Here is a 24,782-nt window from a genome sequence, read left to right as displayed (position 1 = left end):
TCATCTGCTTCCTCCTGCATGCATTGTAGCCTGCCTCAGCCTCGCCACATCACTGTCTGTCTCAGTAGCCTACTCTCTGTAAAGCAAAGTTATTATGAGAACTTAGTAGCCTATTTTTTGCTCCTGCTAAAGTAGGCTCCGTTTAACATTAGCTTCTTACTTCATCCTTCTAGCTGGCTAAGTAATACTAGACAGAGCCCTTCAACGTTACTGCAATAGCAGACTCTGCCGGCAGCTAGCTCCTGACTGACTATCTACACTGAACAAAAATATAAAACGCAACATGAAAAGTGTTGGTCCCATGTTTCATGAGCTGAAATAAAAGATCCCAGAAATGTTCCATATGCAAAAAAAGCTTATTTCTCTCAAATTGTGGACAAATTTGTTTACATCCCTGTTAGTGAGCATTTCTCCTTTGCCAAGATAATCCATCCACCTGACAGGTGTGGCATATCAAGAAGCTGATTAAACAGCATGATCACTACACAGGTGCACCTTGTGCTGGGGACTATAAAAGACCACTCTAAAATGTGCAGTTGTCACACAACGCAATGCTACAGATGTCTCAAGTTAAGGGAGAGTGCAATTGGCATGTCCACCAGGAGCCGTTGTTAGAGAATTTAATGGTATTTTCTCTACCATAAGCCGCCTCCAACATCATTTTCGAGAATTTGGCAGTACGTCTAACCTGCCTCACAACCACAGATCATGTGTAACCACGCCAGCCCAGGACCTCCACATCAGTCTTCTTCACCTGCGGGATCGTCTGAGACCAGCCACCCCGGACAGCTGATAAAACTGTGGGTTTGTAAAACCGAAGAATTTCTGCACAAACTGTCAGAAAAATGTGGCCTTTTATAAAACGGATTTCAGGCAATTCTACATCATTTTACATGACTGGAGACTTTGGCAGAATATTTTTTAATACAGCACAAATGATCTAAATGACAGGCTACTGTCGTGACGTGACTTTCATTAACAGGGTGACTGCTATTTAACGAATCAACTAACTATGTTTAATTGTCACTCGATTAAATTAATCATGTAACAATGAACTCATTAGGAATTTGGGGCACCACGGAAGTTGTTTAACGAGTTACCATCTCCCGAATTAAACTCTTAGAAGATATGTTATATATCGATAAGTCACTTATTAAATAATTACCTCTTATCAGTCTCATTATGAACGTCGCATAATCCTTCACCTGCAAGAACCCTAACCTTATTGATGAATCAGGAATACACAAATTGGCTTAATTATTTATTTACTAACTAACTAAATAAGTGTTGTGATGCAAAAATTATAGCAAAATGTATAGCGCATATAATTAAAAAGGTATTGTCGGACATTATTCATTCTAATCACAGGTTTTTACATGGAAGATACATTGGAGATAATATAAGGCAAGTACTGGAAACAATAGAACACTATGGAAAATCTGGGAAACCAGGCCTGCTATTCATAGCAGACTTCGAAAAGGCATTTGATAAAGTACGACTGGGGTTTATATATAAATGCCTGGAGCATTTCAATTTTGGAGAATCTCTTATAAAATGGGTCAAAATCATGTATGGTAACCCTAGGTGTAAAATAGAAAGTTTTAAACTGTCAAGAGGAGTGAAACAAGGTTGTCCACTATCGGCATATCTATTTATTATGGCCATCGAGATGTTAGCTATTCAAATCAGATCCAACAATAATATCAAGGGATTAGAAATCCAGGGCTTAAAAACAAAGGTGTCATTGTACGCTGATGATTCATGTTTTCTTTTAAATCCACAACTAGAATCCCTCCACAGCCTCATAGAGGATCTAGATACATTTTCTAACCTCTCTGGATTACAACCAAATTATGACAAATGTACTATATTACGTATTGGATCACTAAAAAAATACAATTTTTACATTACCATGTAGTTTACCAATAAAATGGTCTGATGGTGATGTGGATATACTCAGAATACATATCCCAAAGGAAATAAATGATCTCACTCCAATAAATTTGAATAGAAAGTAAACAAAAATAGATAAGATCTTGCTACCATGGAAAGGTAAATACCTGTCAATTTGTGGAAAAATCACCCTGATTAACTCTTTAGTATTATCCCAGTTTACCTATTTGCTTATGGTCTTGCCTACACCTAGCGAACATTTTTTTTAATTATATGAGAAAAAAATATTCCATTTTATTTGGAACGGCAAGCCCGAAAAAATTAAACGGGCCTATTTATATAATGAATATGAATTTGGAGGACAGAAATGATTAAATATTAAAGCATTAGACCTATCACTAAAAGCTTCAGTCATACAAAAGTTATACTTAAATCCGTACTGGTTCTCTAGCAAATTAGTAAGATTGTCTCACCCCATGTTCAAGAATGGCCTTTTTTCCTTTATTCAGATTACAACCTCTCACTTTCAGTTATTTGAAAAGGAAATAATCTCCCAAATATCACTATTTCTAAAACAAGCCATAGAAAGTTGGTTGCAATTTCAATTTAATCCTCCAGAAACGACAGAACAAATAATGCAACAAATATTGTGGTTAAACACATATTTACTAATTGACAAAAAAACTTTTTTTTTTGGACAAAATGTTTGAAAAAGGTATAATCTTCGTAAATGATATCATCGGTAGGACTGGTGGAGTTGTCTCACATGCAGCTAACAAAAACATATGGAAATGTGTGCTCTACCCAAAATTACAACCAAATAATTGCAGCCTTACCGCAAAAATGGAAGAGGAAAGTGGAAGGGGGAGAAAGTAAGGAACTTGTCTGTCGGCCTTGCATTAAAGAACATAATTGGTTAAAGAAAACTGTGATAAATAAAAAAGTATACCAGTTTCATTTAAGGACCAAAGGATTGACAGCCGTCCCATATAGATTGCAAAATAGTTGGGAAGAGATTTTTGACGTACCGATCCCAGGCATAGTGTTTATGAACTGATACGCAAAACAACACCGGATTCAAAACTTAGAATCTTTCAATTTAAATTATTATATAAAATTCTTGCTACCAATTGAATGTTATTTATATGGGGGATACAATCTTCCCAGCTCTGCAGATTTTGCTGCAAAGAAATAGAATCATTAGATCATTTGTTTTGGTACTGTCCATTTGTAGCTTGTTTTTGGACACAGGTCCAGGAATGGCTAAAGGATTGCAATATTTACCTGGAGCTAAGCCTGCAGATAGCACTACTGGGTGATCTGAAAAGTCATAGTCAATCGATCAATAATATAATAATACTTTTAGCAAAAATGTTTATTTTCAATTTACAATCTGTAGAAACAATGAGAATAGAAAGGTTCAGAACTTTTGTAAAACACCACAGTACAGTTGAAAAATATATGGCAAATAGAAATCCTATATGGATGGTGTTAAGAGATAGATGGGTGGTGTTGAATGGAGTTGAAGGATGGGACTAATAACAACAAGATAACTAATAATGTAAGCATACTGTGTCCATAATAAGTATATAGGTTGTAGGTTGGGAGCTTTTGTGAAAGAGCACAGTTAGAAAGATATGGCATATAGAAGCAAACTGGATGAACATCATGAAAATGATCGGAGAGGTTGAGAGTAGAAGAAGTTCAGGAGAAAAAAACAAACAAAATATAATTATTATAAAATTGACTGTGTCCATCAAATGTATATAGTAAGTATAAGCTGGAAGTAGAGGCCTAAGCATTGTTGTTCACTAGTTTACTCCAATTAGGGAAAGGGTGGTGGGGTTGGAAAGTAATAAAGGGGAATATTTTTTTTTAAAGGATATGTATATGTATGCATGTATATTTATGTATGTACAGTGGGGAAAAAAAATATTTAGTCAGCCACCAATTGTGCAAGTTCTCCCACTTAAAAAGATGAGAGAGGCCTGTAATTTTCATCATAGGTACACATCAACTATGACAGACAAAATGAGAAAAAAAATCCAGAAAATCACATTGTAGGATTTTTAATGAATTTATTTGCAAATTATGGTGGAAAATAAGTATTTGGTCAATAACAAAAGTTTCTCAATACTTTGTTATATACCCTTTGTTGGCAATGACACAGGTCAAACGTTTTCTGTAAGTCTTCACAAGGTTTTCACACACTGTTGCTGGTATTTTGGCCCATTCCTCCATGCAGATCTCCTCTAGAGCAGTGATGTTTTGGGGCTGTCGCTGGGCAACACGGACTTTCAACTCCCTCCAAAGATTTTCTATGGGGTTGAGATCTGGAGACTGGCTAAGCCACTCCAGGACCTTGAAATGCTTCTTACCGAAGCCACTCCTTCGTTGCCCAGGCGGTGTGTTTGGGATCATTGTCATGCTGAAAGACCCAGCCACGTTTCATCTTCAATGCCCTTGCTGATGGAAGGAGGTTTTCACTCAAAATCTCACGATACATGACCCCATTCATTCTTTCCTTTACACGGATCAGTCGTCCTGGTCCCTTTGCAGAAAAAACAGCCCCAAAGCATGATGTTTCCACCCCCATGCTTCACAGTAGGTATGGTGTTCTTTGGATACAACTCAGCATTCTTTGTCCTCCAAACACGACGAGTTTAGTTTTTACCAAAAAGTTATATTTTGGTTTCATCTGACATTCTCCCAATCCTCTTCTGGATCATCCAAATGCACTCTAGCAAACTTCAGACGGGCCTGGACATGTACTGGCTTAAGCAGGGGGACACGTCTGCCACTGCAGGATTTGAGTCCCTGGCGGCGTAGTGTGTTACTGATGGTAGGCTTTGTTACTTTGGTCCCAGCTCTCTGCAGGTCATTCACTAGGTCCCCCCGTGTGGTTCTGGGATTTTTGCTCACCGTTCTTGTGATCATTTTGACCCCACGGAGTGAGATCTTGCGTGGAGCCCCAGATCGAGGGAGATTATCAGTGGTCTTGTATGTCTTCCATTTCCTAATAACTGCTTCCACAGTTGATTTCTTCAAACCAAGCTGCTTACCTATTGCAGATTCAGTCTTCCCAGCCTGGTGCAGGTCTACAATTTTGTTTCTGGTGTCCTTTGACAGCTCTTTGGTCTTGGCCATAGTGGAGTTTGGAGTGTGACTGTTTGAGGTTGTGGACAGGTGTCTTTTATACTGATAACAAGTTCAAACAGGTGCCATTAATACAGGTAACGAGTGGAGGACAGAGCCTCTTAAAGAAGAAGTTACAGGTCTGTGAGAGCCAGAACTCTTGCTTGTTTGTAGGTGACCAAATACTTATTTTCCACCATAATTTGCAAATAAATTCATTAAAAATCTTACAATGTGATTTTCTGGAGAAAAAAAATCTCAATTTGTCTGTCATAGTTGACGTGTACCTATGATGAAAATTACAGGCCTCTCTCATCTTTTTTAGTGGGAGAACTTGCACAATTGGTGGCTGACTAAATACTTTTTTCCCCCCACTGTCTGTCTGTCTGTCTGTCTGTCTGTCTGTGGTCCTCTGTAGCTCAGCTGGTAGAGCACGGCGCTTGTAACGCCAAGGTAGTGGGTTCGATCCCCGGGATCACCCATACACAAAAATGTATGCACGCATGACTGTAAGTCGCTTTGGATAAAAGCGTCTGCTAAATGGCATATTATTATATACATACATACATATACAGTGAGGGAAAAAAGTATTTGATCCACTGCTGATTTTGTACGTTTGCCCACTGACAAAGAAATTATCAGTCTATAATTTTAATGGTAGGTTTATTTGAACAGTGAGCGACAGAATAACAACAAAAAAATCCAGAAAAACGCATGTCAAAAATGTATTTGCATTTTAATGAGGGAATTAAGTATTTGACCCCCTCTTAATTAGAAAATGTCTGGCTCCCAGGTGTCTTTTATACAGGTAACGAGCTGAGATTAGGAGCACACTCTTAAAGGGAGTGCTCCTAATCTCAGCTTGTTACCTGTATAAAAGACACCTGTCCACACAGAAGCAATCAATCAATCAGATTCCAAACTCTCCACCATGGCCAAGACCAAAGAGCTCTCCAAGGATGTCAGGGACAAGATTGTAGGCCTACACAAGGCTGGAATGGGCTACAACACCATCGCCAAGCAGCTTGGTGAGAAGGTGACAACAGTTGGTGTGATTATTCACAAATGGAAGAAACACAACTTTCAATCTCCATCGGCCTGGGGCTCCATGCAAGATCTCACCTCGTGGAGTTGCAATGATCATGAGAACGGTGAGGAATCAGCCCAGAACTACACGGGAGGATCTTATCAATGATCTCAAGGCAGCTGGGACCATAGTCACCAAGAAAACAATTGGTAACACACTACGCCGTGAAGGACTGAAATCCTGCAGCGCCCGCAAGGTCCCCCTGCTCAAGAAAGCACATATACAGGCCCGTCTGAAGTTTGTCAATGAACATCTGAATGATTCAGAGGAGAACTGGGTGAAAGTGGTGTGGTCAGATGAGACCAAAATTGAGCTCTTTGGCATCAACTCAACTCGCCGTGTTTGGAGGAGGAGGAATGCTGCCTATGACCCCAAGAACACCATCCCCACCGCCAAACACGGAGGTGGAAACATTATGCTAAGGATATGTTTTTCTGCTAAGGGGACAACTTCACCGCATCAAAGGGACGATGGACGGGGCCATGTACCGTCAAATCTTGGGTGAGAACCTCTTTCCCTCAGCCAGGGCATTGAAAATGGGTCGTGGATGGGTATTCCAGCATGACAATGACCCAAAACACACGGTCAAGTCAACAAAGGAGAGGCTAAAGAAGAAGCACATTAAGGTCCTGGAGTGGCCTAGCCAGTCTCCAGACCTTAATCCCATAGAAAATCTGTGGAGGGAGCTGAAGGTTTGAGTTGCCAAACGTCAGCCTCTAAACCTTAATGACTTGGAGAAGATCTGCAAAGAGGAGTGGAACAAAATCCCTCCTGAGATGTGTGCAAACCTGGTGGCCAACTACAAGAAACGACTGACCTCTGTGATTGCCAACAAGGGTTTTGGCACCAAGTACTAAGTCGTGTTTTGCAGAGGGGTCAAATACTTATTTCCCTCATTAAAATGCAAATCAATTTATAACATTTTTGACATGCGTTTTTCTAGATTTTTTTGTTGTTATTCTGTCTCTCACTGTTCAAATAAACCTAACGTTTAAATTATAGACTGATCATGTCTTTGTCAGTGGGCAAACGTACAAAATCAGCAGGGGATCAAATACTTAATTCCCTCACTGTATATTTTTAAAAAAAACATGGGGGATTGGAAGTGATGCAGACAATTACATTGATGGAAGCTACAATCTATCTGCAATATTAAGCTGATCTACCCCCTAAAAAAATATATTTAAAAAAATGAAAATACAACAAAGAAAATAAAATAAACGAAATAATAACACATTACAAACACAAAGGTTATAGATTACTAACGTAATACAATGAAAACAGGTCCCTAGTGGACTGGGCTAACAATAGCATGAATGCTTGGAAGGGAGAGACAGAGATTCAAACTATCGTTGTTACTTTGGAAACTACGCTCACGGAAATACAAATGCTTAGAACCCCAATAACCGCTCATTCGGATTGGAAATGCAACATGTATTTACGTGTAGCTGTCCTCGATAGTTGAGTTGATGATGTAGGACTCTGGCTTTTTATGCTCGGGTAAAAAGGAGCATTCCATTATGCCGACCCAATGTCTGCGCTTACTTGGGCGTGGTTACTGACTGGCAAAAGTTTCTATGAAAAACTATTATCTCATTTAGAAGGCTAAAATCACATTGCTATCTTCACAAACGTATTCTCATACTTAATCATATATTTTATACAACATTTAGATGCAAACCTGATTACTGAAATGTGTACACTTCCAGAGACAGTTATTTAGTAATACCATCCTTAATGACATCACAAAACAATAAACAATATGACATGATTATTCTTTAGATCCCCACCAACCATTCCAACCACTTAGAAATCAGAAATAACGTTCCAATGTCCAATCTTTTGGAGAAAAAGGTTTTGGCGGCAATCTGTCCCTGTAACACAGAGACATTCAGATCGCCAATACTAGGGACCAACAAGGAGTATTTTGTTGCAAACCATTTAGGAAAGACGTGAGGGGTCATAAAACCCCCACATCAATCAATCCTGTGTTCATAAAAATGACCACGGGAGAGAGAGAGAGATCTGTAGACTATTGCTTCTCGGTATTTTGATCTTGGGCTTCTCACGTGGGACCGTCACATGAGAGTCATGACACTACTTTGACACGGACAAACTGCGAATCTGAGATCAATAAAAACGACCTTATCTTCAATCCATCAATAGCCTTGGCCTAGGTGTGTGGAGACGCATTTTGTAGGCTACAATATGAGTAGGAAAATAGTCCTAAAAATGCTTTTCAGTTTCACTGACTCACCCAATGATGCGCAGCTCACTCGCTGGTGATGGCCATGCCAAAAGCCTCTCTCTCTTGTTTTACTTTGTAAAACAATTTTTTGGAAGTTGATCAAATATTTTGGTAGCCTACAGCAGACAGATTAGATTATTCTCTTTTCAGCAGGAGCCATTTGCTTTCCAACCTGTGTTTTCCCGTGATTGTATTTGAAATATTGCGAAAGGCCTGTTTTGTCTGCAAGCTGTTTGTTCACTGCCAGATTTGCTGTGCGTTCCCGACTGTAGGACCACGCCTTGTTATTAGGCTTCACTCAGCTAGGCTATTCTTTAAAATAAGCTATTGGTCCTCTGTGACTAACTTATTGGCTCTAATGTTATAGTAGGCTATTCTGAATTATTACATTTCTTTCTGAACAGACAGCAGTAACTCTATAACTTTGGAAAATGTATTTCAATATATCAGGGGTGCTGCAGCTCCTCCAGCCGGCCCAACCCGAATCAACTCTTAGAATATCAGGCCCGGGAGAATTAACAAAGAGGCAACTTGTATGAACTTTGATCGCTTTTATTCAAATTTTCACTTTGCAAATTATTTTTTGATTTTTTTTCATGCCATGAGAGGTACCAGATCCGACCAAATAGGTTCCGGAACGAAACCGTCCAAAACGGCGAGGTGCCGTATCCTGTTCCCGCAGGATTCGGCTCAAATTAAGCACTGATATTAACATGGCACAAGTCATGGCAAAATGTGCAGAATTTCAGGAAACTTGATTCTAAAACTTAGGGCCCCCAAAAGGCTAGGACCGGCCCTGTATTGCATACTATCCAAAAACTGACCAAGACCCAATTCTGGGTAACACATCTTAACACATGCACAGAGGCGAACGGGGCGGCAGTCTGAGCCTTCTGCAAAACATACCTCTTGCCATTCCTCTGTATTGGTCGAGGATCTTGACACTACAGGGCCGACTGGCGCGGACGCGCTCTCTAATTGTCCTCTCTGCGCGCTCCCGTACCACCTTCAGTTCCAATAGCTGTAGTTTCCTCCGCAATGTCCTGTTTTCTTTCTGGCTTTGAGAAATTTCCAAACGAAACACTGCATAGTCGTCGTCTACGAGTTTACACATCTCTGCCACGGCTGCATTCGCTAGTACCTCCATGATGGAGGCTATTTGAGTGTGAAAAAACATTGTTAGCTAACATTAGCAGCTACTTAGATAACGTCTATCAACCAAGTCCTGTCTCCAACGCGAATTAAAGACTACCCGAAGTAAGTATGTGACGCTGTGCCGTTAAATGACTCACATTTTGAGTTCCAATGTGTTAATAAACAACAAAAATGCTAACGTTGAAATTGTTCTTGGTCACTGTTCACTTCCGTTTACGCACTGAAGATAAATTATTTTTGGTTGGCGTCATTGCTCAAAGGGTGTGGTTAAATGAAAAAGGAATGCGCTCTGTTCTTTGAATTACGGTACTGTTTATTATGTTACACATCAAATCTATGATCAGTATCTTTCAAGCTGAGAGCAGACTTGTTTAGAAAGAACAACAGTGTGTTAGCAAGAATAGAGTAGAAAATAATAGAATGACTTTATTCCATCTACATCACCTCAGTAAGGTAAATATTGAACTGTCCTTGTTCTAGCATAGGTTTACTGTCTCTCCAAAAACAGTTATTTACACAAGCCTGTTTCAAATGACAAGTTAACAAAGGGTTAGTGAGGGGTATGTGGTTAATTACCCTCCATGACACTTCACATAACTTCATAGACTCTAAAGAGTCTATCAAAGAAGGTACGTATAGTATCTTCCGCCCTGGTTTTTTGTTGTTGTAATGAGCCACGGCGCTCGTTCTGAACATTAACATAAGGACCTTAACTTTCATATCAGCGAGAAATAATAAAAAAAGTTTACATTACTACACACATTTATAGGGCTAATTAGGGTTCCCACACGGTCATATTTACAGCGTGTAGTGACAATTTGCTTCGAAAATCCAAGAATTCTAAGTAGCCAATCAGTCACCAGGTGAGTGGATGGTAGCAAATAGACTTGTTCTTAACACACCTCAAACTTAACAATAGTGGTTACCTTGAATGAATGAATGTTGACTGTCGTAATCCTTTGCATCTTGTTTGGCCAGCACCATTTATCTGACCCTAGTGGTCGGGAGTGTAATTGGCCGAATAATTATCAGAATATAAAATGCACCCAAATTGGCTCCAACACAGCGCTTGTTTACAGTTGCGGAAGATGGCGGCGAGTGCAGACGGGATTTTATCTTGCTCCGAGTAACCTTAACTTTTATCCCTCTCAAATGTAATGAAATGTAACAAAACCAGGTTTATAGTAAACACAACAGAGAACAACGCTCAGTAGACTGCTAATTTGATCTGAAACTTGGCAAATTGGAAGAAAAAAAATTGCGAAAGAGCAAAGGGAGGAGAAGGCAGTTGCTAGCTGACCACTCATACACCGGAGAGAAACCGCCACCTGACTCCTCAGGAGAAGAAATGGAGGAATCTGGACATTCGGTTGATTCAGAAACTCCAACCAATAGTCCTGCACCCAAAAAGACACAAAGAATTGTCTTTGCGGGAACTCCAGGTCAACATTTACATTTACGTCATTTAGCAGACGCTCTTATCCAGAGCGACTTACAGTTAGTGCATACATTATTCTTTTTTTTATACTGGCCCCCCGTGGGAATCGAACCCACAACCCTGGCGTTGCAAACGCCATGCTCTACCAACTGAGCTACCTCCCTGCCGGCCATTCCCTCCCCTACCCTGGACAACGCTGGGCCAATTGTGCGCCGCCCCATTGGTCTCCCGGTTGCGGCCGGCTACAGCAGAGCCTGGATTCGAACCAGGATCTCTAGTGGCACAGCTAGCACTGCGATGCAGTGCCTTAGACTACTGCGCCACTCGGGAGACACATAATCGATGCTGTCACTGCAAAGATAAACGAAAGAGCCGATGGTCTGGAGAAAATGATACACAAAAACACATAAAAAATCGTTGACCCCGGGACCTCTCTGAATCATGCATACGAGAGTATAGAAGAGCTTAAACGTGCAAACACTGCAACTTTTGATAAATGCACTGCACAGGAGAAGACCATCGCTGACATGCAAGAGCGCTTGTCGGAAGCAGAGCGATACCGGAGAAGGTGGGGGCTAAGGCTTTATGGTGTCCCGGAGGACCAGGGTGAGAATGTAAAGTGCATAGTAAGTGACATCTGTAACCGTGTGGCTCCGGACTTCCCCGAAGGATATATGGATATGGCTGTGGATGTCGCCCATCGAATTGGGAAGAAGCAAGAGTTCGCTTTCCGCACAGCGAGAGATGCAGTTTAGAAGAAAGCTAAGGAAAGTGCCTTTCTGAAAGAGAGATAATTTAGATTCGGTGAGGACCTGACTGCAGCAGACAAGGCAGCAAAGGCAAAGTTGTGGCCTCTCGTCCAACAGGCCCGAAATCAAGGAAGCATACTACAGGGGAATCAGAGCCTTTTTCGCCGATGGAAAATAAATTCGACCGGGTTGATTTGCTCCGCCGGTAGGCTTACAAGGTAGCCCATTCCCCACAACAAACTGAGCGTTCTAGTTTTGAATTCTGGTGTTATGGTTTACAAGTTAAGACTTATGTTAATACATATATGAAGCACCTTTTATAGAGAGGCTAGAGTTGATTGCATAGGATTTTCCTTTCTATTTTGTATATATGGATTTGAAGTTTGTCAATCAATGCCAGGGGGATATGAAACCTGTTGAAGAGGAACGTTTTTGTTTTGTTTTGTAAGGACTGCAACGCAGATCTTGTATTCATTCAAGAAACACATTCATGCAAAGAGGATTATAATTTTTGGAAAAATCAGTGGGGCAGTGACATTTTCTTGGCCCACGGGACTAATCATTCAGCTGGAGTTGCAATTTTAGCACGCAATTTCAAAGGGACATTTCTGTTTACCGCTAGTAGCGGTCATCATCCACATGGACAGATTATTTGTGTTGTGTAATGTATAGTTGAAGTCGGAAGTTTACATACACCTTAGCCAAATACATTTAAACTCAGTTTTTCACAATTCCTGACATTTAATCCTAGTAAGAATTTCCCTATCTTAGGTCAGTTAGGATCACCACTTTATTTTAAGAATGTGAAATGTCAGAATAATAGTAGAGAGAATGATTTATTTCAGCTTTTATTTCTTTCATCACATTCCCAGTTGGTCAGAAGTTTACATACACTCAATTAGTATTTGGTAGCATTGCCTTTAAATTGTTTAACTTGGGTCAAACGTTTCGGGTAGCCTTCCACAAGCTTCCCACAATAAATTGGGTGAATTTTGGCCCATTCCTCCTGACAGAGCTGGTGTAACTGAGTTGTAGGCCTCCTTGCTCGCACACACTTTAACAGTTCTGCTCACAGATTTTCTATAGGATTGAGGTCAGGGCTTTGTGATGGCCACTCCAATACCTTGACGTTGTTGTCCTTAAGCCATTTTGCCACAACTTTGGAAGTATGCTTGGGGTCATTGTCCATTTGGAAGACCCATTTGCGACCAAGCTTTAACTTCCTGACTGATGTCTTGAGATGTTGCTTCAATATATCCACATAATTTTCCTTCCTCATGATGCCATCTATTTTGTGAAGTCCACCAGTCCCTCCTGCAGCAAAGCACCCCCACAGCATGATGCTGCCACCCCCGTGCTTCACGGTTGGGATGGTGTTCTTCGGCTTGCAAGCCCCCCTTTTTCCTCCAAACATAACGATGGTCATTATGGCCAAACAGTTCTATTTTTGTTTCATCAGACCAGAGGACATTTCTCCAAAAAGTACGATCTTTGTCCCCATGTGCAGTTGCAAACCGTAGTCTGGCTTTTTTATGGCGGTTTTGGAGCAGTGGCTTCTTCCTTGCTGAGCGGCCTTTCAGGTTATGTCGATATAGGACTTGTTTTACTGTGGATATAGATACTTTTGTACCTGTTTCCTCCAGCATCTTCACAAGGTCCTTTGCTGTTGTTCTGGGATTGATTTGCACTTTTCGCACCAAAGTACGTTCATCTCTAGGAGACAGAACGCGTCACCTTCCTGAGCGGTATGATGGCTGCGTGGTCCCATGGTATTTATACTTGCATACTATTGTTTGTACAGATGAACGTGGTACCTTCAGGCGTTTGGAAATTGCTCCCAAGGATGAACCAGACTTGTGGAGGTCTACAATTTTTTTTCTGAGGTCTTGGCTGATGTCTTTTGATTTTCCCATGATGTCAAACAAAGAGGCACTGAGTTTGAAGGTAGGCCTTGAAATGCATCCACAGGTACACCTCCAATTGACTCAAATGATGTCAATTAGCCTATCAGAAGCTTCTAAAGCCATGACATCATTTTCTGGAATTTTCCAAGCTGTTTGAAGGCACAGTCAACTTAGTCTATGTAAACTTCTGACCCACTGGAATTGTGATACAGTGAATTATAAGTGAAATAATGTGTCTGTAAACAATTGTTGGAAAAATTACTTGTGGCATGCACAAAGTCCTAACCGACTTGCCAAAACTATAGTTTGTGAACAATACATTTGTGGAGTGTTTGAAAAACTAGGTTTAATGACTCCAATATCCAACCTAAGTGTACTTCTGACTTCAACTGTATATGGATACTGTTCTAGTCCTCCAAATAACTTACTTATTGAGGAAATTCTTCTAAGTCTTCTGAGAAAATATCCATCCAGTCAGATTATAGTTGGTGTGGATTTTAACATGGTTTATTATAATGAGACTGATAGATTGCCCCATAGGCCTAACATTGGTGTGAACAAATTGGTTAATTTCTGCCAAAGCCTGGACCTAATTGACATCTGGAGAGTTAAAAACCCTGGAGAGAAACAGTACACATGGAGTAATAGAGATCGTTCACTACAATCAAGATTTGACTTGTGGGTGATAACCTCTAGTCTTGAGCCCAACACTGTAGAGGTAAGAATACTGCCTGCAGTCCTGACGGATCATAAAGTCATATGGCTGACTGTGAGTGTGCAGTAATGATGATAAGAAATACTCTGGTGGTTATTGGAAATTGAATAACTCATTGTTATTGCATGATGATTTAAAAAATGTGATTTAAGATTATTACTTACGGGAAACGGCTTGCTTTAAGAAGGAGATGTGAGGTAGCTGAGCTCTCTAAGAAAATTGCTGATATCACAGAGATTGAGCATCTTGATCTTAACGAAAAAGCTAAATTGAATGATTTACAGAGTCAACTAGATACATTTTATGAGGAAAAGGCTAGAGGAGCCTTCATAAGATCCAGAAAACAATGGCTTGAAAAAGGCGAAAAGAACAGTAGATACTTTTTTAATTTGGAAAAGAGGAGAGGGGAACTCAAAACACTTCAGAAATTTAAGATTAATGGGGTAACCTCTGAGGATAGAGAGTTGTTATCAGACTTTACCACTAAGTTTTATGAGAATCTTTACTCCTTAGATAACAGTTTGAGTGACTCTAAGGATCTCCTTGATTCTATAGAGAATGTTAACTCTGTTAGTGAAGAATTAAATCGGTCTTGTTGTGAAGATTTATCCATTATGGACATCCAATATGTGGTTGCTCAATTAAAAAATAAGTCTCCAGGTTCTGATGGATTATCCTCTGAATTTTACAAAACCTTCTCTGAAGAAATAGCACAATTATTACTTGAAACCTTTAAAGAGGCTATAAAGAAGGGATAACTACCTGCGCCTCTGAAACAAGGGGTTATTACTCTTATACCTAAACCACAAAAGGATCTCTTAATTATTGATAATTGGCGTCCAATCACACTCCTAAATAACGACTACAAAATTATAGCATCAATCTTTGCGAAAAGGTTAAAGTTGTGCTTGAATGATCTGATTGATGATTGTCAATCAGGGTTTATGAAAGGGTGCCATATATCTAATAATCTGAGGCTGGTGTTAGATTTGGTTGAGTATTGTTATCTATTTGATGACTCCCCTGTTATCTTATTTTTGGATTTTCAGAAAGCATTTGATACCGTAAGTCACAATTTTATCTTTGATTGTCTTAAGCATTTGAAGTTTGGTAATTTTTTTGTTGATGCTTTTAGAACTCTGTATAATGGTAGCAATAGCTGTATCAAACTCTCATGGAACATCCTCAAGGTTTAACATTTACAAAGGAATACGACAAGGTTGTCCAATCTCACCTTTTTTATTTTTGTTAGTTTCTCAAACCTTATGCTCATTAGTTTATCAAAGTCAATTTGAAGGCATTACATTCCAGGCCAGAGAGATCAAGATATCCCAACTGGCGGATGACACCTCACATTTTTGGAAAAATGTCACGAGCTAGATTAGCATTGGATATTGTGAAGCAGTTCTCCAAAATCTCAGGTTTGGTATTAAAACTTTCCAAATGTGAGATGTTTGTTCTGAAAGGAGCTGTCAATACAGCAGATTGTAACATCTCTGAAAAAGATACTGTAACCTACCTCGGTGTAAAGATCACCAAAAATCTTAAGGCTGTGAATGATCTTAATTTGAATCCTGTAACTGAATCTATCAAAAATAAATTTTCCTCATGGTTAGGGAGGGATTTAAGTCTTCAAGGTAGGGTCTTTTTATCCAAAGCTGAGGGGCTATCTCATGCATCCTATCTTTTTTCATCTATTGACATCCTCAAATCCACTTGCTGTACCTTAGATAGGCTATTGTACAACTTCATATGGAAAAACAAGCCACAAAAGATAAAGAGATGTTATCACCAACAGGGTTTGTGATGGCGGCCTAAATGTCTTAGACTTCACTCTCTTTAATCACATATCAAAAGTCAACTGGGTTAAAAGGTACTTAAAAAATCCTCAGTTTCTGGAATATTATACCTCATTTTGTTTTTCAGAAGCTCGGAGGGCTTAATTTTTTACTACAATGTCCCTATATTGTGGGCAAACTTCCTGTGAAATTGGCGGCTTTTCACAAGCAGGCTTTAATGTGCTGGGCTTTGCTGTATGAACACAACTTTTCACCTCAAATGTTTTCTATGGAATAATGGTTCGATATTACATAGAAACAAGACGTTATTTTACTGTAACTGGTTCTCGAAAAACATTGTCCTTGTCGGCCAATTAGTTAGTATTAGTGGGAATCTATTTACACAGAGAGAATTTATGGAAAGATACAACTTTGAGGTTTCAAGCAAGGAATATGACACTTATAAAAGCTATACCTAGTGGGATAAAATCTTTACTTCAGAATAATGAATATTTTGGAACATCTCCTATTGTAAGCGATATCCAAGTGAATGGCATAGGTTTACATTTACATTACATTTACGTCATTTAGCAGACACTCTTATCCAGAGCGACTTACAAATTGGTGCATTCACCTTATAGCCAGTGGGATAACACTTTCCAATGTTTTGGGGGGTTAGAAGGATTACTTTATCCTATCCCAGGTATTCCTTAAAGAGGTGGGGTTTCAAATGTCTCCGGAAGGTGGTGAGTGACTCCGCTGTCCTGGCGTCGTGAGGGAGCTTGTTCCACCATTGGGGTGCCAGAGCAGCAAACAGTTCTGACTGGGCTGAGCGGGAACTGTGCTTCCGCAGAGGTAGGGGAGCCAGCAGGCCAGAGGTGGATGAACGCAATGCCCTCGTTTGGGTGTAGGGACTGATCAGAGCCTGAAGGTACGGAGGTGCCGTTCCCCTCACAGCTCCGTAGGTTTACTAGATAAGAAATTCAATAATCGTTTTTTAAGGGATATTTTCTACAGGAATTCTATTCCTTCTGCTATATTTTATTGGGCTTTATCGTTTGACGTAAACTGGCGCCGTGCTTGGCTCACTCCACACAAATGTATGGTGACCAATAAAGTAAAGGAGATCTCCTTTAAGATTATCCATAGATTCTACCCCTGTAATAGCCTATTGAACACTTATTTTGTAATTGTTTACATAGTGAGGTGTTCTGGACTGATGTACAACTATATCTTGGCAACAAAATGCATACAACCATTGAACATTGTTTTACTACACTGATTCCACTATTGAACGTCAGTATGTCGTAAATCTCTTTATTTTATTAGGAAAATATTTCATACACAAATCATTTTTTTCATTTTTTTTTATCAGATTTGCAAAACTATTTAGCACTTAAAACGTATACAAAACAAAATGTCAAAAAAATTTATTCGTTACATGTCTGTATTTGATTTGATATAATGTGGATTTGTGTTATTTTTTAAATATTTTTTTCTCTCATTTCTTTGTGTAATCCCTCTGGCTGTTCTCTTTTTTGTGTTTTACATGTTACTGTTAAGTAAAAAAAAAAAAATATATATATATATATATATATATATATATATATTTTATTTATTTATTTATTTATTTTTAAAACAAAAAAACAGCGCTTGTTTACGGAAGACTGACGGAAGACCCGAGGCGACCACCTGGGTTAATGAGCTATCTAGCGTGCTCCGAACACGTGTGTGTAACGCCAGAAAAGTGTTTTAACAGAAAAATACTGTTGGCTGCAACTGTGTTAAACCCGCTTAAAACAGTGTACAGTAAGTGTATATTTTGCTTTAGTTAAATGATTTAGATGTGATATGAAAGTAAAGGGCTTTATGTTTCTAGAATCGTATCGCAATTGAGAATCGATTCACGTTTAGATGGAGTATTTGACAGTTTTGGCTGCCAGAACCAGTCTATAAACATAACATATAAGGTCCTTGGACGTTAAGGAGTAACGGTAGGTTCGCAGACCCATCCACTGACCTCCACTATGTCGCCTCCGGTCCTGGCCTGCTCAGTTATGTTGTCCTCTGGGCTCTTGTCTGGGAATCCAAGGTGGCCGCCCAGTCTCCTCCAGCCAAGCACCTGCAGGAAAAGGTTTGAAAATAGACTTTACATCGTTTCTTTCCCGTTTTTTTTTCAATTACCTGGTCAAGTTCATACATTATGTTTTTGTATGTAAACATAAGTTGTTTTGATTTCATTTTATGAATGAAGAAAAAATAATAGCCAGGCACATCACTATTCCCATTGAAGATCTATTACTGTACGTAGGCTATATGTATTTCTCCCTTACCTTGCGCCCCCATCTTTAGTCCACTCTCTGGTCTGTCGTCTATTGTCTCCTCTTTGACTAGCAGCAGATCAGGCTTCACATCCTCTCCGAGAACCTCTACTCACAGTGCGTACAGGCGAACGGCCTCTCTCCCTTGTGTACCTTCAGGTGCATCTTCAGGTTGCCAGCATGGGTGAAGCGCATCTGACACTGTGTACAGCTGAAGGTTTTCACCCCTGTGTGGACCCTCCACCTTCTGGGGTCAGCTGAAGCCTTTGTTACAGAACATGCAGAGGAACTGTTTCTCTTTACTATTGCCTGATGTGGCTCACCCTCCCCGAGCATTGGTCGTTTGAGTTGAATATCTGATCAAAAAGGATGCAGCTGTGTGAATTGGAAGGCCCCATCGACGTGGACACTGGGTCGCGATCCCTGAGCGCATGTAAAAGCGGAGTGGGTCGCGACATTTGGATTTGTCTCTAAAATGTTCCTTGTGAGTGTCCTTCTCCTAAGTGAGTCTCGTCTATGTTCAATGTTAGAGGAACGTCGCTCTCCACTTTCACAGTCACTTCATCTACCACTATAACCTCCCCTTTCTTATCTAGGCACCCTTCAGAGTATACACTACCACATGTACTTGTTCCAGTCCCCTCTAGACAGATCAGTCTGTGTCTTTAATCCCAAGGGCATGTTGCCAGGGTCCATCTCTGTTGTGTAAGAACAACACAGATCATTGCAAGTCTCTTAACATGTCATCTGAGTCCGGATGGGAATGAACAGCCCAGATCCTGTGTGTAAGAGCCTTTGTGTTATAGGTTCTGTGTCTGTCTCTGACTTGAGGACGGCGATCGGCGTTCCACTGACCTCCATGGTATGGCAATTGCACCATTTGCAACCAAAGGGCTCTCCAGGGGGTGGTGCGGTCAGCCCAACACATCACTGGTGGCACACTGCCTGCCCTCCAGGACATCTACAGCACCCGGTGTCACAGGAAGGCCAAGAATATCATCAAGGACCTCAGCCACCCGAGCCACGGCCTGTTCACCCCGCTACCATCTAGAAGGCGGAGACAGTACAGGTGCATTAACCCTGGGACCATGAGACTGAGAAACAGCTTCTCTCTCCAAGCCATCAGACTGTTAAACAGTCACCACTAGCCTTAGACACTGTTCTAGCCGGCCCCACCCGGTACTCTACCCTGCACCTTAGAAACTGCTGCCCTATGTACATAGTTATTGAACACTGGTCACTTTTTAATAATGTTCACATACTGTATTCTAGTCATGGCACATCCTACAGTGCCTTCAGAAAGTATTCATACCCCCTGACTTATTCCACATTTTGTTGTGTTACAGCCTGAATTCAAAATTGATTGGTGTTTTTCTGTTGCTCATTAGAAAAATTAGATTTCAGTCTGTTAATGATGTGTGTCCCCCATGAGACACTGTAGGGTGACTTATCGTTTTTTTAGGGCGAGCGGCGGAAGATGGCGGAATCTGAATACAATGGCGGTAGAATCAAGGAGAATTGGAGTATTGTTCAAAAGAATGGAAACGGAGCAAAGTAGGGTACAGTGATGAGAAGGACCCTTCGTATCTAGTAGGAGTACAGTTTGTTAATAAGGAGCAGCCGAGCAGAGTACCAATCTTGAAGAAACCATTTGAGTTATCCAAACTGGTGGAGAGAGTGCTGGGTAAAGTGAAGGATGTGAGGATCACGAGAGGCGGGCTTGTTTTGATTTTTTGTGAATCTGCGGCTCAGAAGGAAGGTGCGTTGTGTCTTAATCGATTTGATAAGTTTGAAGTGTTGTGTGTATCGCTTCGGAACAGGGCACACCCCTTAAGGGGGTTATATCTGGCGTTTCGTGGGAAGTTGATTTGGAAGAGATGAAAAATATTCCTGGAGTGATTGAAGCACGTCGGATGAATCGAGTGATGAATGGGGAAAAAGTAAAGAGTATTTGTTGTTTAGTTTTTTGAAATGGAGTCTCTCCCTAATGAAGTGAGGTATATTAACTACAGAGTTAGAGCATTTATCCCAAGAACAATGCAGTGTGAACATTGTAAATATTTTGGTCATGTAGAAAGTGTTTGCAGAAGGGAGAAGCCGAGATGTACAAGATGTGGAAAAGATCATGTTATGTGTTATAAAAGTGAAGTAAATGTGACATGTTGTAATTGCGGTGGGAATCATGAAGCCACGTCTTCTGAATGCCCCACAAGGGTCAAAGAGAATGAGGTGGCCAAAGTCAGGGTTGTACAGAGCATTTAATATGCAGAAGCTGTGAAAAGGGTTGAGGGTTTGAATGTTGCACCAGAAGAGTCCATGGTAGTGGATAGGCCTTCACTGCAGGCTGCAGGGGTTGTCTTACACCAAGACGATCCTGACATTTTAATGTTTAAAACAGAGGACTTTGTGGCCTTTATTGCAATGATGATGAATGGCACTGCCAATGTGGAGAAAGGATCTAGCAAGATTTAAATCATTGTGATTGCGGCGGAGCAGTTCCTGGGGGTGGAATATTAGCAAAAGCTGTACCACCTTCTCAGGTCCTAGAGCCTGAGAAGCAAAATATGGAGAACTAAAAGTAGGAAGAAGTGGGAGTTTTGTTTGTATTAGGGTGGATTGTTAGAATCACTTAAGTATGGATTCATTTATTTTCATTTTCATTTTGGTTTCAAATCGTCCAGTTGGTGGCGGCAATACAACATTTGGATGTAGTCCGCCATAAAACCCACAGAAGAAGAAGAAGAGACTGTAGACGCCGAACCTATTTCACTTAAAATCCCCCAAAATAATCAAAGATGACTCAAGAAATATGTAATTTTGACGTTTTAGTTGCGCAATTTTACATCTGGCTAAGGTGTTTGGTGCAGTATTTCTCAAGTAAAAAAATGCGCGACTGCCTTATGTAAACAAAGGCAGTCGCTCTTTAAGATAATATAAATTAGTAGTGTCCCACTTGCACAGACGTCAATTCAACGTCTATTCCACGTTGGTTCAATGTCATTTCATTGAAATGACGTGGAAACAACATTGATTCAACCAGTGTGTGCCCAGTCGGGTAGGGAGGCTCACACTAGAGTTGGACCTGGTTGGACCCGTTCCGAAATGGACCTGGGGCTTTCCCACCTAGATCCGATATGTATACATTTTTATATTCCATTTTTTAAAACCCTTTCCAAACGGACCCAAGGACAACTAGACCCGTTCGGAACTGGTTGGATCCTGACCCAGTCCGATCCGAGTGAGGGAAGCAGCAGATTTTTTTTATTCTACTTTATTAGCCGGCTGATAAAGCGCGAGAGGAGGGAGAGAGAGAGGTGCCGCTCTAGAAGGCAGAGGAGAGTACATTTACATTACATTTTAGTCATTTAGCAGATGCTCTTATCCAGAGCGACTTACGGGAGCAATTAGGGTTAAGTGCCTTGCTCAAGGGCACATCAACAGATTTTTAACCTAGTCGGCTCAGGGATTAGAACCAGAGACCTTTCGGTTACTGGCACAACGCTCTTAACCACTAAGCTACCTGCCGCCCCTTAGCAGGTACTGGGAGTACTGGGAGCGAGTGACACTGGAAGCAGGGAGGGAGAGATGGCAACCCAACCAAGCCGACTTGCGCTAATGGTATGTTCAAGACAACTGGGAACTCTGAAAAATGAGGTCAAGTCATGATGTCAGTGATCTTCAGGTCAGAAAGTCGGAGCTCTTGAAAGAGTACCTAGATTCCGAGTTGGAAAACAAATTTTCCCAGTCAGAGCTAGTTTTTTTCCGAGTTCCCAGTTGACTTGGACGCACTGAAGTCGGAAGTCTCTGATTTTCCGAGTTTCTAGTTGTTCTGAACGTGGCATTATAACTAGGTTATTTATCATCATATGATTACGTAGTACCCGTCTTAACTGCATCACACCGGTAGAAGCTAGTTAAGCGCTAGCTAGGCTAATTGAGGCTCCAGTGCATGCTTTCTCATCCTACAGTTACAAATAACAATAACTCCATTCAGAATATTAAGTAGCAACCTACCTGTTGGCTATTGGTCGTTGTAGCCTATCCTTCTCCTTTAACTTTTAATTCCATCTTCCATTGATTCGAGATCTCCTAACTTTTGCCACACAGAGGCTCTATGACTGTAGCCTATTGCCGCTTTGATGACTTATGATTGGCAAAACGACAAGCTACATGTGCAACGCTCCACCCTCGTGAAAAGCAAGAGCAGCAGTCTCGTTCGGATATGTACGGTCCTTCCGGACAAGTAAGTTAAAATTACACATACCCCAGACCCTTGACAATCAGCTCCGACCCAGACCTGTGACATTTATTTAGAATTCTGGATCCGGACCCTCTCGGTCCCGGATTGGGTATTCGGGTAGAGGTGGTCCGTGAAGACCTCTAGCTCACACTCCAGTACAGTAGATTGTGATGTATGTACGTTTCAGTTGGTTGTGATCCGCCATTACAAATATAAAGAAGTAGTAAACGGACGTGAACAGTTGGTTCTGGAGATCAGGCGTGTCTGCTGAGAGAAATACAGTTTGAGGTTGCCAAGATCAGAGTAGTACAGAAGGTGTTGTATGCTGAGGCAGTGAAGAGAGTAATAGAGGCAGATGGGTCCAGGGCGAGGGAGCCTAAGAGGATCCATGTGAGTAGGCCCAGGCCAATAGAGAATGATAGGAATAACATGTACTTCAGTATGGTTGAATTCTTAGCGTTCATAGCCATGGTTATCAACTGTGCCGCAGAAATGGAACATAAATCACAGAAAATGGCTGTGGGGGTGGCAGCTGCTGAGAAGTACTTGGGTGTATGCTATTTTACTGCATATGAGTTACAAGCTGTGTTGAGGCCGGATAGTGTCCCATCCTCCCAGCCTGGTGTAGGATCAGATAGGGCCAAGTAGCTTGTGGAATAGTGGTGAGGTTTTTTAATGGGTGAAGGATTAGTTGGTAGGGCAAATTTTTCTACGATGTGTAATGAACTCACACTCCAGAACAGTAGGTGGAAACACAGAGCTAGATAAGAGGAATACATGAATAGGCGTGGCCCTGAATGCCCTCACTCCAGTACAGTAGGTGGCGGTGTATGCACATCACGGTTGCAATCCGCCAATACAAATATAGAGAAGAAGTAGAAGTGAACCTTGACCAATAAAAATTGCCACGATAGCGTTTTTAATGTTGTTTATTTAGACGTTTATTAACACTCTGGAACTCAAAATATGACTAATTTAACTGTACAGCATCACACGCTTACCTCAGGTAGTCTTTAATTCGCGTTGGAGACAGGACTTGCTTGATATACGTTATCTAGGTAACGTTAGCTAGCTGCTAACATGGCTAACTGTATGGGTTTTCACACTCAAATAGCCTCCATCATGGAGGTGCTAGCGAATGCAGCCGTGGCAGACATCTGTAAACTCGTAGACGACGACTATGCAGTGTTTCGTTTGGAAATAACTCAAAGCCAGAAAGAAAACAGGGCATTGCGGAGGAAACTACAGCTACTGGAACTGAAGGTGGCACGGGAGCGCGTCCTCGCCAGTCGTCCCAGTAGTGTCAAGATCCTCGACCGACACAGAGGAATGGCAAGAGGTACATTTTGCTTTATTTTTTATTTCACCTTTATTTAACCAGGTAAACCAGTTGAGAACAAGTTCTCATTTACAACTGCGACCTGGCCAAGATAAAGCAAAGCAGTGCGATAAAAACAACAACACAGAGTTACATATGGGGTAAAACAAAACAAAGTCAAAAAATACAACAGAAATACATATATATACAGTGTGTGCAAATTTAGCAAGTTATGGAGGTAAGGCAATAAAATAGGCTATAGTGCAAAATAATTACAATTAGTATTAACACTGGAATGATAGATGTGCAAGAGATGATGTGCAAATAGAGATACTGGGGTACAAATGAGCAAAATAAATAACAATATAGGGATGAGGTAGTTGGGCGGGCTAATTTCAGATGGGCTGTGTACAGGTGCAGTGATCGGTAAGGTGCTCTGACAACTGATGCTTAAAGTTAGTGAGGGAGATAAGTGTCTCCAGCTTCAGAGATTTTTGCAATTTGTTCCAGTCATTGGCAGCAGAGAACTGGAAGGAATTGCGGCCAAAGGAGGTGTTGGCTTTGGGGGTGACCAGTGAGATATACCCGCTGGAGCGCAGACTACGGGTGGGTGTTGCTATGGTGACCAATGAGCTAAGATAAGGTGGGGATTTGCCTAGCAGTGATTTATAGAGGGCCTGGAGCCAGTGGGTTTGGCGACTAATATGTAGTGAGGACCAGCCAACAAGAGCATACAGGTCACAGTGGTGGGTATTATATGGGGCTTTGGAGACAAAACGGATGGCACTGTGATAGACTACA

At 41.0% G+C, this 24,782-nt stretch overlaps 1 protein-coding gene across 1 annotated transcript in view; it reads right to left on the bottom strand.

The window, feature by feature from the left end:
• Positions 1-19,284, bottom strand: part of LOC121561882 (zinc finger protein 27-like) — a 35,108-nt gene extending 15,824 nt beyond the window's left edge. The window contains exons 1-3 of the mRNA XM_045206305.1: positions 19,279-19,284; positions 18,577-18,687; positions 18,123-18,224 (exon numbers count right to left, since the gene is read on the bottom strand). Of these exons, the coding sequence (XP_045062240.1) occupies positions 18,123-18,224; positions 18,577-18,687; positions 19,279-19,284 (219 nt within the window). The remainder of the gene's footprint in view (positions 1-18,122; positions 18,225-18,576; positions 18,688-19,278) is intronic.
• Positions 19,285-24,782: the final 5,498 nt, after the last annotated feature.

This window comes from Coregonus clupeaformis, chromosome 22, assembly GCF_020615455.1.
Source record: "Coregonus clupeaformis isolate EN_2021a chromosome 22, ASM2061545v1, whole genome shotgun sequence".
In the NCBI taxonomy this organism is placed as follows: Eukaryota; Metazoa; Chordata; class Actinopteri; order Salmoniformes; family Salmonidae; genus Coregonus; species Coregonus clupeaformis.
The sequence above is the reverse complement of the archived record's forward strand: the minus strand, read 5'-3'. Positions and strand labels throughout refer to the sequence as shown.